We start from the raw sequence: 16,162 nt of genomic DNA, 5'->3' as shown, positions 1-16,162 counted from the left end.
CTTCCCTTCCCCCTACATTCTGGGCATTGGAGGGTTTTGCATCAGCTTAACTTGTCCCAAAGTTTTTCGTGGGCTAGAAGGTCGGAGTACAAGGGTTGGCACAACAGGTCCCTACGGCCTGTCTTTCCACCCCCATAGATGTGAGTTACAGCTCGTGAAATGTGTCGGATGATCTCCCCGGTTCCACATGGCAGGGGCAGGCGGTGCTCGGGTGGGGCCCAGGAGTTGAAGAGCTGGGGGTGTTTCCGCTCGGGGGAGAGGAGAGATTTGTGGAAGATCAAGGGCTGGAAAAGCAGGGGGGCTGCAGGTCAGGACTGAGGTGCATTGACAGAGTTGCCTGAGAGCAGCGTGCATACCCTGCATTGCGTTCTGTCCATCCCGGGGGGCCATCACTGGGATCAGAAGCTGAACTTGGCTTTTCCAGTCTTGTACATTTTTGGTTTCTTCATTGAATATCATTTAAGATCTAAGCCACTGATTCTAAAGAAGCTTATGGTACAAAGGGCAAAGACATTGCATGGGGCAGTAGCTTTGGACAAAGCTGGCCTGCAGCTCTCTTATGCAGACTTTTATGACAGCCCTGGAGAATCTGTGTAACCTGTATTTCTAGCTCCGGATGGCCTTCCTAAAATTGGAAATGGAAACCAGCCTCACGGCAGGTTCTGTGTATACCCCCCTCCTTTGTGTTACCTCAGAATAACTTTTTATTTTCTCTGAATTAAAATGCAGTTTGCAGCTAGAAATTATATCTGCCTGACCACAACCAGTGCCTGGGGCACGCCTTGGCAATGCCATCTGCTTGGTTGCTTGCAAATAATCACTGAATTATTGAACTGTGTGGCTCCAGCACTGAAATCTGGGTGGGTTTCACATCAGTCCTGGAAGCACCGCCTTTCTGGAGGCTGTACTTGTGGGGAGTGCAGCAATATTAGCCAATAAGTTCTGGCCTAATGGGATGATGTCATGGCAGAAGTAGCTGGTGTGTGTGTGCATACCCGATTTCCCTGGATATGACACAGGCTAACAGAAGATGGTCATATCTGATATTGAACCATGGTACATTGGTGAGATTCATTTCATTTGCCAACCACGTCACCATTAACCTGGTCTCATGGTCTCTGTGGAGAGAGAGCTCTGCTTTACTTTCTTTAATGATCTCAGGAAACAAGCTATATATAAAAATCAAGCTGATTTGGATTTGGAAATAGAAGCTAGAAACTGCTGCTGACACCACTGCTGGCCTCTCCTTTCCCCTGAAGGTGTAGTCATAGAATCATAGAATATTAGGGTTGGAAGGGACCTCAGGAGGTCATCTAGTCCAACCCCCTGCTCAAAGCAGGACCAATCCCCAACTAAATCATCCCAGCCAGGGCTTTGTCAAGCCTGACCTTAAAAACCTCTAAGGAAGGAGATTCCACCACCTCCCTAGGGAACCCATTCCAGTGCTTCACCACCCTCCTAGTGAAAAAGTTTTTCCTAATATCCAACCTAAACCTCCCCCACTGCAACTTGAGACCATTACTCATTAGTCAGAACGTGACACCCTAATGCACCCCCAATATTAACAAGGAGCCCACTGAGTATTCTGGGTTCAGACTGGTCTCGTGGCATTTACAATCTAGCTAGGTTTGGAGCCAGTTGGAGCGGAGGGGGGATGTAGATGACGTTTCATACTGTAGCACATGATGCTCTGTCCGGGGTTCTGTGGCTCGGTAGCTCGGTGCTGTCACAATGTCAGTGCAGCTGACAAGCCAAGGCAGCTCAGATGCTTTCTGTGGACCACACTTGTCATTCTTGGTTGCTAAGGAGGCCTGCCTCAAGCCTTCTTCAGCCAATGCGGGGCAAGGCAAACATTAGTTCAGTAGCCTTTAACTTAAGTGCCCATGAATGAAGTAGCCTTATAGTCCCAGGCTACCCTCTGGTTTTCAATCGATCAGCAAGGCACAAAGTCTGAGTGAAAGACCAAGGCATTACTGCCAGTTTTCAGCCTGAGTTCGGACAAACATAAAATTGCCACCCTGATGTGGACCGGCAGCCTGTTTTGTCTGGTGCCCCCTGCTGCCAGCATTGACCACGGCCTGATGCCTCAGAAGATGATCCCCCATAATGCACCTGACTGATCCAACTTGTGCCCATGGGGTGAAATTTCTCTGGTGCTCTGAAACACTTGGACTTAGGATGCCCCTTGGAAGCTCTGAACCTAGCTACAAACATTTTGCTTATACACAGAAGTGGCTAATCCTCTTTTGAAGCCAGTTAAACCATTTGCCTGAATGACATCCTGCAGCAGTGAGTTCCATAGATTCATTACATGTTTCTTAGGCAAGTATTTCCAGGTTGACCCCTTATCTTTCTTCAGCTCAGTTTGCTGGCCACTGTTGTATCCACTTTTCCCTAAGGCTCAGGTGAGTATAGAAGTAGCACGTGTTACAAATTCCTCTTATCGTTGAGGAGTCTAAGGTGCTATATGCTTTGTTCAGGCCTCGGCCTTGAGTTTAGACCATTAATAGCATCTCACTGAGCTCACAGCTTGAAGCAAGCCCTGAAGCCCTTGTGGTGAGTTGGAGGAGAACAAAAAGGGCATCTTACGCCTCTGACCCCCTTCTCTAACAGGTTTCACCAGTCTTTGCTTTTTAAATACACCAGTTCTTCTCAGGGAGCCAGCCTCCCTTCCCACTTGGCGTTTGACTTGGCAAGATTCCCAAGCGTGACGCTGGCTTTTAAAGGTGGCCAAAACAACCTCCCCGCCCGCCCAACACACAAGCCAAGCACCGTTTCTAATCATTGGGCCAAATCCACACCTGGCGTAAGGGTGTAACTCCACTGACTTCAGCTGCATCACACCTGCTTTGACAAGGTGGGATCTGGCCCAGAATTTAGCCATCTCTTGATAATGGGACGACCCCAGCACTGGGTGGGACAGAGATACATTTGCATAAACAGTGAATTCAATCTCTCCACCCCGGATGAGCGACAGAACCCAGCTGGCCGCGCGTCAGAGTCAGCTCGTAACCAGGTGCAGTAAAAGATACACGGCCTCTTTGATCGTTTTGTGAAGCCCTATTAAAGGTGCCAGGAATGCGCGGGCCCCTCCCACAGCCTCCTCGTTAATCACTGTGGATTGCACTCGCGCTGATGGCTCAGGAGAACTTCAGTGCAGAGAGCGTCCAAGCAGGTCCTCGCGGCTCCAGGCTGAGAAAGACGGGAGAGATGCCCACGTTCAAAGATACGTCTCCTGAAATGGCAGCTGGGGGCAAACCCCTGTGACAGTAGAAGTAAAACTCCCCGCAGTTTCAGGATGCAGGGAGGGCAGGATGGAGGGAGAATGCCCAGGGACCCGCCAGGGGGACGGGACAGCTGCATCGAGGGCCCTGGTGCTCTAGAGTGGAGAGGAGGTTTGGGCAAGGGGCAGGTTTGGAGCTGGTTGGGCACGGTGGCACCATGCCTACCTTTGCCCACCTACAGAGGTCAGTGTGCTCTGTATGAGAAACCCCACTGGAAAGCCCCTGGCCCAGTGCCTGCCTGTCAGATCTGGGAAGGGAAAGGGGCTGATTCTAGAAGGAGGCAGGCCAGGCAAAGGAAATACTTGTTGGAAGGGTTATTCTTAATCCTCTTGGCTCGACAGCTGCCTGGGATGGCCAGGTCACCTGGCTGCTCACAAGCCCAGGAGCTGGGAAAAGCCAAGCTCCACGTGCCTTGCCCTCGGAGAGTGGGATTAGGATGGTTTATTGCGTGCTTGGTCCCTGCCCCAAAGGGCTTGCAGTGCCGCTAGACAGAGGACGAGGAGGAAGGGATACACCACGTAAGCAAAGTGATGGCGCGATAAGGATTGCTAGGAGCCCCATTAGGTTCACTCTGGTCGCGTCCCTTTTATGCGCTGGGCTGAGTAAATCGCCTCCTCTTCACCGCACTGAAAACCCCATGTGCAAATGCCTAGCGCAGGGGGATTCACCGGAGCACATGGTTCCCAGAGGGTTCAGGTCTGTCCAGTGCAGCATCCCCCAGTCTGGCTTTAAGTCTGGGAAAGGTCCTTGGTGCTCTGGTAACTTGTCCCCTAAAAGCTCTATGGCATCAGGTGAAGGGGATTGCAGTTTATTTTGTAATGGGCAGCCAGGGAGCTCTGGTGTCCAGGCAGACACTGGCTAGCAGGTCACATATGAATGGGGTGGACGTAGTTCCGTGGAAACAGGCCGATTCGCCCACAGATCTTCCCTCTCCACCAGTTGGGGTCGGGGCAGTCCAGCACCTCGATGATGTCCCCTCTGTAGAAGGCCAGCTGGGACGGATCGTGGGAGGAGAAGTCAAACTGAGCCTGGACGAACTTCGGCTTCTTCACCTGCAGTGAAACCAAGCGAGAGAGGAGTCAGGAGGGAAAGACAGAGGAGGCATCAAAGCTACACAGGCAAATGCTGCTTCCCCCCTCTGCCCTCAGCGGCGGGGAATTATGGGCAGGTGCTGCCACCAGTGCTGGGGAGGGAATTCTGTCTGCCAACACAGGACACTGGGAGCCTCCTGGCATGGAATGGGCAGGGGTGGAGGTGGGCGTCTGAAAGCTTTTGCTAAAGGGACCGTGCCCTGGCTGATGAGTACAAACACGGACGTGTCCATGGCCCACCATCACCTCTTTCCCCCGACTGACAATGCGGGGTCCTAGCCTCCGCTGGGGTAAATCTGCAGAACTCTCCAGAAGCCAAAGATTCGGGCTGATTTACTGAAAATCTGCAAAGTCTGCGTCCCGAGCTGAACGTTCCCCAACATCCGGCCATTCAGATCTGCTCGCTTTGGCTCTAGATCCCTGCAACATTAGCTGCCCGCTTACAATCCATCGACTTTCATCACATTTCCTTACCGGCCTGGGGCCTTGCTTTATCTGAGCAGCGTCCTAGAAACCCTCGCGGGGCATCTGCCCCCTCAGAGGCAAAAGCAAGTCGTGCCCCCAGAAGCAGAGCTGTCTGTGCCCGATAAAAGTGGACCTAGGACCGGCGCTGTTCTGGTTGGTGGTGGACTGAGTATATTGCTGGTTCCCACCCCAGCCCTGAGTGGCGCCCTGGGCATTAGCCATCAGCTAGTGCTGTTGCTGCTAGCCCAGGGATACACCGAATCCAGCCCCTTTTCAGGCTTCCTCTCCCGTTCGCTTTGTTCTCCATTTCTCTGCCCTCAGCACGTTGAAGGACAGCTCTGCATGTCTCGGGCTGCACCGCGTCCCTGCGATTAACCTGCCGGCCCAGAGCCAGGCTTTGCAGCTGGGTGGCAGGAGAGAGATTGGCAGGACACCCAGGGCTCTGCAAACCTGGCAGCATGCAAAACAGTCTCACCTAGAGCTGGGGGAGGAGAGAGAGGCAGGAACCCCTCCCCCCGCAATGGGTTCAGTCTGAGTAACTATAGTATAGACATAAGAACAGCCACACTGGGTCAGACCAATGGTCCATCTAGCCCAGTATCCTGGCTTCCGACAGTGGTTGGTGCCAGATGCTTCAGAGGGAATGAACAGAACAGGGCAATTATCGAGTGATCCATCACCTGTCGCCCAGTCCCAGCGTCAGGCAGTCAGAGGCTTAGGGACACTCAGAGCTTGGGGTTGCACCGCTGACCATCTTGGCAAATAGCCACTGCTGGACCTGTCCTCCATGAACATACCTAATTCGTTTTTGAACCCAGTTACACGTTTGGCCTTCACAGCACTCCCTGGCAACGAGTTCCACAGGTTGGCTGTGCGTTGTGTGAAGAAATACTTCCTTTTGTTCGTTTTCAACCTGCTGCCTATTCATTTCATTGGGTAAATCCTGGTTCTTGTGGTACATGAAGGGGTAAATAACACTCCCTCATTCACTTTCGCCATGATTTTATAGACCTCTATCATATCCCCGCGTAGTCCTCTCTTTTCTAAAATGAACAGTCCTAGTCTTTCTAATCTCTCCTCAGATGGACGCTGTTCCATACCCCTAATCATTTTTGTTGCCCTTCTCTGTACTTTTTCCAATTCCAATATATCATTTTTGAGATGGGGTGACCAGAACTGTGCACGCAGTATTCAAGGTGGGGGCGTACCGTGGATTTATATGGTGGCATTAGGATATTGTCTGTTTTATTTTCTCTCCCTTTCCTAATGGTTCCTAACGTTCACTTTTTGGACTGCCACTGTGCATTGAGCAGATGTTTTCAGAGAACTCTCCACAGTGACTTTCTTGAGTGGTAACAGCTAACTTAGATCCCATCCTTTTGTATGGATAGTTGGGATTCTGTTTTTCAATGTGCATTACTTTTGCATTTATCAATATTGAATTTCATCTGCCACTGTTGCCCACTCACCCAGTTTTGTGAGATCCCTTTGTAACTCTTCACAGTCAGCTTTGGACTTAACTATCTTGAGTAATTTTGTATTGTGTGTAAAGTTTGCCACCTCACTGTTTACCCCCTTTTCCAGATCATTTATGAATACGTTGACCAGCACTGGTCCAGGGAAGCCCACTGTTTACTGTGAAAACTGACCATTTATTCCTACCTTTGGTTTCCTGTCTTTTAACCAGTTACTGATCCATGAGAGGACCTTCCCTTTTATCCCATGACAACTTAATTTACGTAAGAGCCTTTGGTGTGGGACCTTGTCAAAGGCTTTCTGACAGTCCAAGTACACTTTATCCACTGGATTGCCTTTGTCCACATGTTGGTTGACACCCTCAAAGAATTCTAACAGCCTGTGGCTGTGTCCTCTGTGCCTGTTATACCACGCGTATTGTGAAGTGGCTGCACTGGGGCCTTGCCTTGTGATTTGGCTGGTGAGCAGTAGGCATGCTGGGCTGGGCACTGCCCTCTCCTTCTTTCGCAACCCTCCTGGAGTGACCTGTGTGGGCAGCCGAACAGCCCTGTACCTCATGGTTCTGGTCGTCGTCTCTCAGGAAGATCTGTTGCTTTTTGGCGATGGTCGTGGTTCTGTAGAAATCCACCAGCTCATTCAAGGAGTTGAACTTTTCTTCCCAGAGGAAATATTTGCCATTCCTCTCTCGGAGTACCTTGAAATGCTGGACGTGCTCCCCATAGCTGTGGACACATTCAGAGAAGAGGACGGTTATTCTGAAAGGTGGGCTTTAAAGCAAGTGTGTCACAACTCCCCTCCTCTCCCCCCAGAACCAGCCCGTAGGGATATTTATCCAGCCCCTCTGGCAGGATCCAATTCTGCAGCATCTGAGCTTTTGTTTCTGGCCTGTCTGTTGCAAAAGCCAACGCCCTGGTTTATAACAATCGGGGCTCTGGTTCCAGAACTTCACGGCTCTGCAAGCTAGTCCCTAAGGCCTCAATCCCCCGTGCAGACCCCTGCTCAACTTTTCACACACGATAGGACCACTCACACACCCGACGCTCGGCGTGTGCCCAAGTGTCTGCAGAACGGGGGCCCAAGCGTGCAAGCCGAACCTGACGGGGAGGAACTGCGGGTTCCAAAACCCGGGCTTCAGATCACCCGCTTGGCGTCCTGCCTGCATTTGAATCTTCTCGTCACTTGCACAATGCTAATAACTAATAACCTGCCCTTCACCAGCCCCTTTCATCTGAGGTGCGCCGGGCACTTTGCACCTGTTAATTAATTAATTAAGCCTTGCAACACCCCTAGGAGTAGAGGAGTATTTTTCTAGCTATTTAATGGATAAGGAAACTGAGGCAGGGTGAACATAAGTGGCTTGCCCACGTCCTCTCAGTGAGTCAGTAGCAGAGAAGGCAATACAGCCCAGGCGTGGTGCCCAGCTGCCTCTGCTGACCATTCCTTCCATTGCAATCTGCTCTGTTTGCAAGGGGAGATATTGGTTCATGCTAACAGAGGGATGGTCAGTATCTACTTCACAGAGGTGCAGACAAGCCCATATTCCTTGCGAACTACAGGACAACAGGTTTGTTTCTCGTGCACCCTGGTAGTGGTAAAGCAGAGTCCGGCCGAAGATAACACATCTGGGTAGGTGTGTTACAAACACACGGATGGTGTTGCTGATAGATAAGAGGGTTGCATCAGCACTTTTATCCCACCCACGGTTGTGCGAGGTGCTGGGCATGATGACCTCAGCAAATATTCACTTCCCACCGTCAGCTAGAGATTAAACATGTCTGCGGATAAAAACGGGTGTATTCGAAAGTGGCAACACACGGCTTGATTTGCCTGAACTGGGACAAACTTGTTTTTGTTTCAACAGGAGCCCAGTGTCTGCTCAGGGCTGTTTGTACTGATGCAGCTAAGGGGGAATGGAAAACATGGGATAATGTGGTGTTGGCTTTATTGTGCTGGGAAGGGACATTTGCATTACTACTACTGATGTTAGCAATAAGTGATCAGAACGGGGCTCTACCTGTCTGTCTACTCTCTGCCCTCCATTAAGGCAGAGTTAACGTTGATCTTCACTCTCAGAAGGCCAAGCGGACCTAGGCGTAAACCTCTAAAAACCCGGGAATAAAGAGTTAAGGTACAGACCTAGTGTAAACCACTTAAGTCAATGTAAACCAGTGTAACTGAGATCACAACCTGGGCTCTGGGTCGCTCAGGTGTGTAGGAGAAAAAACCCATCAAGGGTTTTATAAATCCAAGCTAACGCCTTGCACTGCCCCGGGAAATGAACGGTGCAGTCGATGGAATGCAGGTGTATGTGCTCCCTGGGTGGTAGGGTGACCATATTCCCAAAGGGAAAATGGGGCACACCCCCCTGCGAGGCTGTTGCTGGGTGCTGGAACCCTGTCTCTCCCCCCACCCCCAGCCCTGCCCCCCCGCTGCGTAGGGCTGGCATGGCCCTTTGCCCCCCCGCACATTCCTCCGCACCACACCCCACTTTTGTCAAAAGTGGGTATTTGTCCCTTTTGCTCTTGCCAACTGATCAACTTGGCAAGAGCAAACAGGACAAATGCCATCTTTTGCCAAAAAACAAAACAAAAAAAAAAACGTTGGGATGGCCGGGACAGGGCTTAAAAAAGGGACTGTCCTGGCCACAATGGGACATGTGGTCACCCTATCCCTGAGAGATGTTCTGCTAAGCTACCAGCCAGCCGCATTCTTTAATGGAGATAGGCTATCTCCTAGAACAGGAAGGGACCTTGAAAGGTCATTGAGTCCACCCCCTGCCTTCACTAGCAGGACCAAGTACTGATTTTTGCCCCAGATCCCTAAGTGGCCCCCTCAAGGATTGAACTCACAACTCTGGGTTTAGCAGGCCAATGCTCAAACCACTGAGCTATCCCTCCCCTACTCACCCTTGTGCATCAGGCTAGCACAGTGCCTATCCATGGCCTATCTTGCTGACTAATATGGTCTCATTGTGTCCTGGGGCTCCCACCCCTGTCTGTGTCCATCTGTTGTCTCAGACTTAGGCTGGAGGCTCTTGGGGAAGGGACTGCCTTTTTGTCCTCTTTGTACAGCACCTAGCACAGCAGTCTGGCCCACGACTAGCGCTCCTAGGAGCGACACCACTATACAGAACAATAAAGCATCAGAGCAGCCAGTTGCACTTAAGAACTGGAGGGGAAGAAAGGAACGCACCTTCCCAGAAACTATATGCAGACTTGACAGCTGAAAGTCAGAAAAGAACAGCCCCGTTTTGCCACAGGTCTGTGCTGCGGATCAGAACCCTGCCCTGGCGGCTAAAGCCCATAAAACAGAATAGCCACCTGGACGCCATGGGCAACACAATGTCTTTTTATGAATGAGTCACTGACTTTCCGTCCCGGGAGGCTGACGTCCCCCGGGTGGCTGGGATCACATCTCCCGTTTACAGCCCCGCTGAACGGGGAAGCTTTCGGCACAGGGGCGTGGAGCTGAGCGTGCCTGGCCCTGCTTCCCTTTCCCGTAATGACGGCAGGGCCCAGAGACGCAGGCAGAGTGTGGCCTGGATTTGCCGTGGAATTAAATACAGGGGCGGTACAGTCCCTTTGTGACTGTAAAAATCTCCCCCTGGATTCTCAGTTACTCCATGGGGCAGGACCAGAGGGCAGGGGGTTGAGAGGGCTTTGAGCCACCATTACCCTGCTGGTATTGTGGGGTAGGTTAGATTGGCTTTGGGGTGGCTCTAACTTGTGCTCGGCTTCCCCTGGACCCTAGGAAGCAGAAAATAGCCATAGTGCAATGTGCTCCCGCAGCCCTGAAAATCCAGCTCCAAACCCTTTATCCCTTGATTGCTAGCTCTGCAGTGGGACAAAGCAAAGCCCCGGCACGGAACACCCGAACCTCTGGGACATCTGGATCCGGAGCCAAATGCATCTCTGATCTTAAGGCTGGCTGTCAAATCCCTCCCTCTTGTTTGGAAAGGTTTGTCCTGGCTTTGTTTCAGGGGGATATAAAATCTCCCCCAGACTTCGTCAGCACCGTCCCCAGACCCCCCAGGGCAGGCTGAGCCCCGCAATAACCAGGCTGGTGACTGAGCTGTGACAATGAGAACCAGGGAGTGGCTCTTCGCGGCAGGGAGCCTTGGCGGGTCTGGGCATGCTGTGGAAAATGCTGGAGGCCAGTTGTAAGGAAGGGGCAGCAAAGAGGTAACAGCTGCCCGAGCTTGGAGTTGCTGCAGGAGTTCAGCACAACAGGGGTGTGGCCTGGGCAGCAGGTCAGTATAAATAGGAAGCGGGGCGGGGGGGCGGACAGGCCAGCCTGGCTCATTTGAGGTGGGTGGAGTTTGCTGAGGAAGGGCTAGTGTGAAAGGTTGTGCTGTGGAGGTTACAATACGGGGAGTGAAGGACATTTTAAAACACAGAGACCCATATAGCAAAATCCTTCCTTAGGGAGAGCAAGAGACCTGTCAAAGCGACTTTAAGTTCAATACAGGACAAAGGCATTGTGACAAAGCTATGTTCTAGGCAGACACAATGACTCTATATATCAGGTGCACACACACACAGCTGGGTCTAGAGCCGTGGTTCTCAACCAGGGGTCTGGGACCCCCTGGGAGCTGCGAGCAGGTTTTGGGGGTCCACCAAGCAGGGCCAGCATTAGACTCGCTGGGGCCCAGGACAGAAAGCCCCACCGCCTGGGGCTGAAGCCAAAACCTGAGCAATGTAGCGTTGCAGGACCCAGGCAATTGCTTGCTTGCTGCTCCCTAACGCCGGCTAGGGTGACCAGACAGCAAGGGTGAAAAATCGGGACAGAGGGTGGGGGGTAATAGGAGCCTATATAAGAAACAGACCCAAATATTGGGACTGCCCTATAAAATTGGGACATCTGGTCACCCTAACACCGGCCCTCGCTTTTATATGCAGAAAACCAGTTGTGGCACAAGGGGCCCGTGGAGTTTTTATAGCTTGTTGGGGGGGGGGGGGCTCCGAAAGAAACAGGTTGAGAACCCCTGGTCTAGAGCACAGATCGTTCAATTGCAAAATACAGGCTGCTACTGCCCGAGCTGAAGGAGCACTCCGCTCTACTGGCATTGTTAGGTCATTTATCCTCTGTGGGTGTGGCCACTAGAGGGCGATATCACTCTCACACACACAAAGCCAGCCACTAAGGGACGGAATCTCTCTCCAAATGTGTGAGTCATAGGAAGTGAGCGACAGACCGGCTGCACAGGGCTAGCTGAGGAGAGCATTCGCCCCTGGGTGCCTTCCTGTAGTGGCTGATGGCTGGTTACAGAGCGCCGACTCCTAAGGGAGTTTGGGTAAGTCAGGAGACAAATTAGAACCCCACGAGGAGCTGTGTGAGTCTATCTGCTACAGCCAGCAAGAGGTTAGCGTTTGGGTTAGTGAAATGGAGACGCCCCAAATGCAAGGTGGAGATTAAAGGAGAAAGCCAGACTTAGGCATTTGCTAGCCACCGACGCAAAGTGCTTTGACTCAGACCCAGCCAGAGATTCCTGCCATCCCACAAGGCTGAAAAGAGACAGTAAGAAGCTAGGATCAAACCCCCAACAGCTACTCTACTTGGCTGGGTTGCTCCTGCCTCCTAAGGGTTGGTCTGTTCAGGCCCTCTGGGCACATCCCTTTGGGTGCAGTATGGGAGGGTTCCACATGAGCCCCCGGGGTTTAATTGGATGGGCCATGAGGAGTATCAGGAAGATTTATGGATGGGGATGCTGGGCTTGGTCCTGGCTGGGACTCACTGAATTCCAGCTGGGACATGGGAACAGAACCGGGGGTTTCTCTCATGCCCCCTGCCCAAGGATTTCCAAGTGCTTTGCGAACAGCAAACTGAGCTTCGATGGACTGTTATGTATAAAAGGCAGCTGGATCCATTTAAGTCTCCTCTGCATGACTGGTGTCCATGCTGCTGACGCACCCGGCGCCACTCGGCCTCTTGTGCCAATACACCCACGTTCCCGCCCAGCAATGATGGGGCTGGTGGGGAGTTGAGAGGGGCAGCAGAGGAACCTGCGGAGAAAGGTGTTCACTGTCCCATTATAACAACCCAGTGTGTAGCACATGGAGGAAAGGCTCCTGTTTCTACTCCAGATTCCCCCAGCCCATCCCCAGAATGTAGGAGCCTGCTATGTGTCAGGTTTTCCAAACCGAGTGGGCTACCAGCCTGCACCGAGCACTCGGGCCTGGGAGCAGAGCTTTGGAAGAGGCGTCGATCCTGCCCAGTCCTGCTGTGGGGCATTCTATGAATATGTTGAACAGCACTGGTCCCAGTACAGATCCATGGGGAATGCCGCTAGTGAATAGTACCCATTTATTCCTACCCTTTGTTTCCTGTCTTTTAACCAGTTACTGATCCATGAAAGGACCTTCCCTCTTATCCCATGACAGCTTACTTTACTTAAGAGCCTTTGGTGTGGGACCTTGTCAAAGGCTTTCTGACAGTCTAAGTACACTATATCCCCTGGATTGCCATTGTCCACATGTTGGTTGACACCCTCAAAGAATTCTAATAGGTTGGTGAGGCATGATTGCCCTTAGCAAAAGCTGTGTTGACTCTTCCCCCAACATATGGTGTTAACTGAAGTTAGGTTTACTGGCCTGTAATTGCCAGGATCACCTCTAGAGCCTTTTAAAAAAAAATATCAGCATCACATTAGCTATTTGCGCCTCATGTGGTACAGAGGCTGATTTAAGCCATAGGTTACATATCACAGTTAATAGTTGTGCAATTTCATATTTGAGTTCCTTTAGAACACTTGGGGGAATACCATCTGGTCCTGGTGACTTCTTACAGTTTAATTTATCTATTTATCCCAAAATCTCCTCTACTGACACCTCAGTCTGGGACAGTTCCTCAATTTTGTCACCTACAAAGAAGGGCTCAGGTGTGGAAATCTCCCTCACATCCTTTGCAGTGAAGCCTGATGCAAAGAATTCATTTCACTTCTCCACAATGACCTTGTCTGCTTTGAGTGCTCCTTTAGCACCTTGATCGCCCAGTGACCATGCTGCATCTCCTGCCCGCTCTCCACCTACACTCTGTCACGTCTATCATCTGTGCTCTTGAGATTAGGGGATGGACACGCAGAGGGTTTGAGACGTCTGTTCTGTATGGAGGGCTATGCCTAGTGCTTCTCGCAAATCCCCGTGTACCACCTGGAGTGCAACAACCATGTCTGCTGCATAAAGGGCTGCAGCACGAAGGATGGGCTTTTCCAAAGCACTCTGTGTCGGCCTAACCCTGCCCTTACTGAAGTCAATGGGAGTTTTACCCTTGGCTTCCATGGCTTCAGAGTTGGGCTAATGCTGACAGCTGTCAAAAATCCCAGGGACCGTGCCAACCAGGCTGGAGTTTGCTGATGCAATCAGAGTTGTCCTGGGCAGATCTCTCTGTGATGCTGAGAGGTGGTGTAGATTGTTTAGCCATCTTCCTGCCTGGCAGTGAAAAACATATGTGAATTGATCTCTGTGGGCCAGCTGTGAGATCTGCGCTCCTTTATTACCTACCAGGCACCATTTCCCTTCTTGATCAACACATTTTTTTTTTTAAATGGGGGGAGATGGTACAGGAGAGAACAAAACACCAGTGTAATTCCTAGCAGCGTCTCCACCAGACAGACGCCCAGCGGAACTGTGCATAAATACCCCTAAAGAAATGACAGCAAAATACCATGTCCCACGGCAGGCTGAGACAGCGGCATGATGCAAAGCGTTTGGGAAGCATTGCAAGTATCAATCCCAGCAGCTGCACACAGCTGCCTTGTGGAACAGGGCATTCTTGATATCCTGGCGTGGTCTGCCAGTGTCATTCAGGGGGCATGCGGCTCTCTATAGGGAAATAAAAAGACAGTATCCCTGCCCCAAGAAGTGAATCATCTAAATCAGACACAGCACAGCCAGGGCAGAGACTAAACAAAGGAGGGGGTGTGTGTGGATCTGGGAAAGGGTGGGGGAGATCATGTAATGAGCATATTATATTTTAATGCCTGCAACCCAGGTCAGTTCCTGTTATGTTTTCAGCTCCTATAGTAATATAATTAATTGTTAGGTGCTGACAAGATGCGTGACACAAACCAGACAGCCCCAGCCCCAAAGATCTTGCAGTTTATGTCTACGAGTCGCCAGGGAGTCAGGATGCCCTGGGGAAGCCAGGACTATGGTTTGTTTATTATTAATATAATTGCTGTGAGGGATGTGAGCGAATGGAGGGCAGGCTGGAACGGAGAACGTGTTCCCGGCGGTGTGGATCAGAGAGGGGCCAGATGCAGAGGAAGTTGTGGGAGAGCTGGAGGAAATGGGGAATTGATATTGGTGAATAAAGGAAATGTGTGTGGGGGAGTGATGTGATAAGAGATTGTGTTGGGAGATGTAGGGTGAAGCCTCACCTGATTTAAATTGGGTGGCTCCATTGAAGTCCACCTCCATTGAGCTACACCAGCCGAGGAGCTGGCCCATAAGATGCAGGGGGAGAGAACACTGCTGTGAGGACTGAATCTTGAGGTTCCTCGTGAGCGCAGGGATCTGCCTGCATGACTCAGATTGCAAGGTAGAGAGCAACTTTTGAACTTGCCTATCCCCACACTAGCACAGTTAGAAACCTCAAACTTGTCTTGTTCTGTAGCTCTCTCGAGATCTAACCATCAGGCCAGTTTTGACGTAAATCAATTTGGAAGTTTTAAAGTGATAAAAATTTAAAGTTTAAATTTGATATGTTCCCATCCCAGGTGCTTTAACTCATGAACATTGGCACCCACAAAATGAATGAAGACAGAAATCTTAAACTTGTCTGGGTTTTCACTGATAGAACAACCCCTCAGGCATTTTTTTCACATTACATTAAAAAAAAATAACAGAAAAACCCCTGATTTATTTGCTATCATGAATTTTCCCTTTTTGTTTTCTTACTAATTTTGTTGTGGGTGTCTGCTCTGAGTTGATTACTGGAAAGTTAAACAGGGAGGGGGAGTTGTATAATGCAGTATTACAGCTAATAGCTTTGTGTGTGTGCTAATTAAGAAATAATTGAAAAGGAGAACAGTGATTAAAAAGTTGCAACATAACTAAAGCTGCTACGCCTTTACCTCATGGCCGAGTCCTACCTGAGTGAGAACAATGAAGGGCTCCCAGCGCCTGCTGGGCTCGGGGAGACCCTGGCTGGCATGCTGCTCCATGCCAGGCTGCCATGAAATACAGATCCCTCCCCGCAGTCACTCGCTTTGCACTGGGCTCTGGGGCAGGGAGAGCAAACCAGCTCCGTTGTCCCCGGGCAGTGGGACTCTTCAGGGAGGAGGAGCAGAGAGGTGACAGATGTGGGGGCGGGTCTGATCCTTTCCTACTCCACTCATAACCCCATGGTCCTACTGACACCTTCTGTTCCAGCACCTGCTGGGTGGCTGGTCCCCTGTGCCAGGAGGCTGGAGCATCCAGTGACCTCTCGAATATCTCGTGTTCTCTGGAATATCCGTTTGACTTCTTCTTGCCTTCCCTCCTGGCCATCTTCTCTGGGTAGGGAAGCTGGTGAGGGTTACCAAACCTTGAGCACCTCCTCTTGCTTCTCAGTGATGCTCCCAAAATAGTAACATTGCAGAATTCCAATCGCTCGGAAGGGGGATCCAGGCAAAGAGCCAGCAGCGGGCGGCGAGAGATTCCCCGTTGGAGAGGGGCAGGTCTTGTAGCACCGGGTGCTTTTGGTGGACAGAATGCAGGACCTGACACTGCAAGTCACCCCATGGATTTCCAGGGGAGCTAGTCAACCTACGGGAGGGTGGCCCAATCCGGCCTCATAGATTTCCAGGCCTGATTCTCGTCTCATGTCAATTTTACGCTGGTGCTCCTCCATTGTCTTGGATGGAGT

The 16,162-nt window shown here is 51.1% G+C and overlaps 1 protein-coding gene across 6 annotated transcripts in view; it reads right to left on the bottom strand.

Moving 5' to 3' along the window:
* Positions 1-3,717: 3,717 nt before the first annotated feature.
* The window catches only part of GRAP (GRB2 related adaptor protein), a 35,853-nt gene continuing 23,408 nt past the window's right edge, over positions 3,718-16,162 (bottom strand). For 2 of the 6 annotated variants that reach the window (XM_065412268.1, XM_065412271.1), the window contains 2 exons: positions 6,870-7,038; positions 3,718-4,330 (listed from right to left, as the gene is read on the bottom strand). In XM_065412268.1, coding sequence (XP_065268340.1) covers positions 4,151-4,330; positions 6,870-7,038 — 349 coding nt within the window. In that variant the 3' untranslated portion in view covers positions 3,718-4,150. Of the gene's footprint in view, positions 4,337-6,827; positions 7,039-16,162 lie in introns of all 6 variants that reach the window. The other 4 variants (XM_065412265.1, XM_065412267.1, XM_065412266.1 and 1 more) reach the window with 4 other exon arrangements.

The sequence above is a fragment of the Emys orbicularis genome, chromosome 10, assembly GCF_028017835.1.
Source record: "Emys orbicularis isolate rEmyOrb1 chromosome 10, rEmyOrb1.hap1, whole genome shotgun sequence".
NCBI classification, from domain to species: Eukaryota; Metazoa; Chordata; order Testudines; family Emydidae; genus Emys; species Emys orbicularis.
This window is presented reverse-complemented; position numbering and strand designations above follow the sequence as displayed.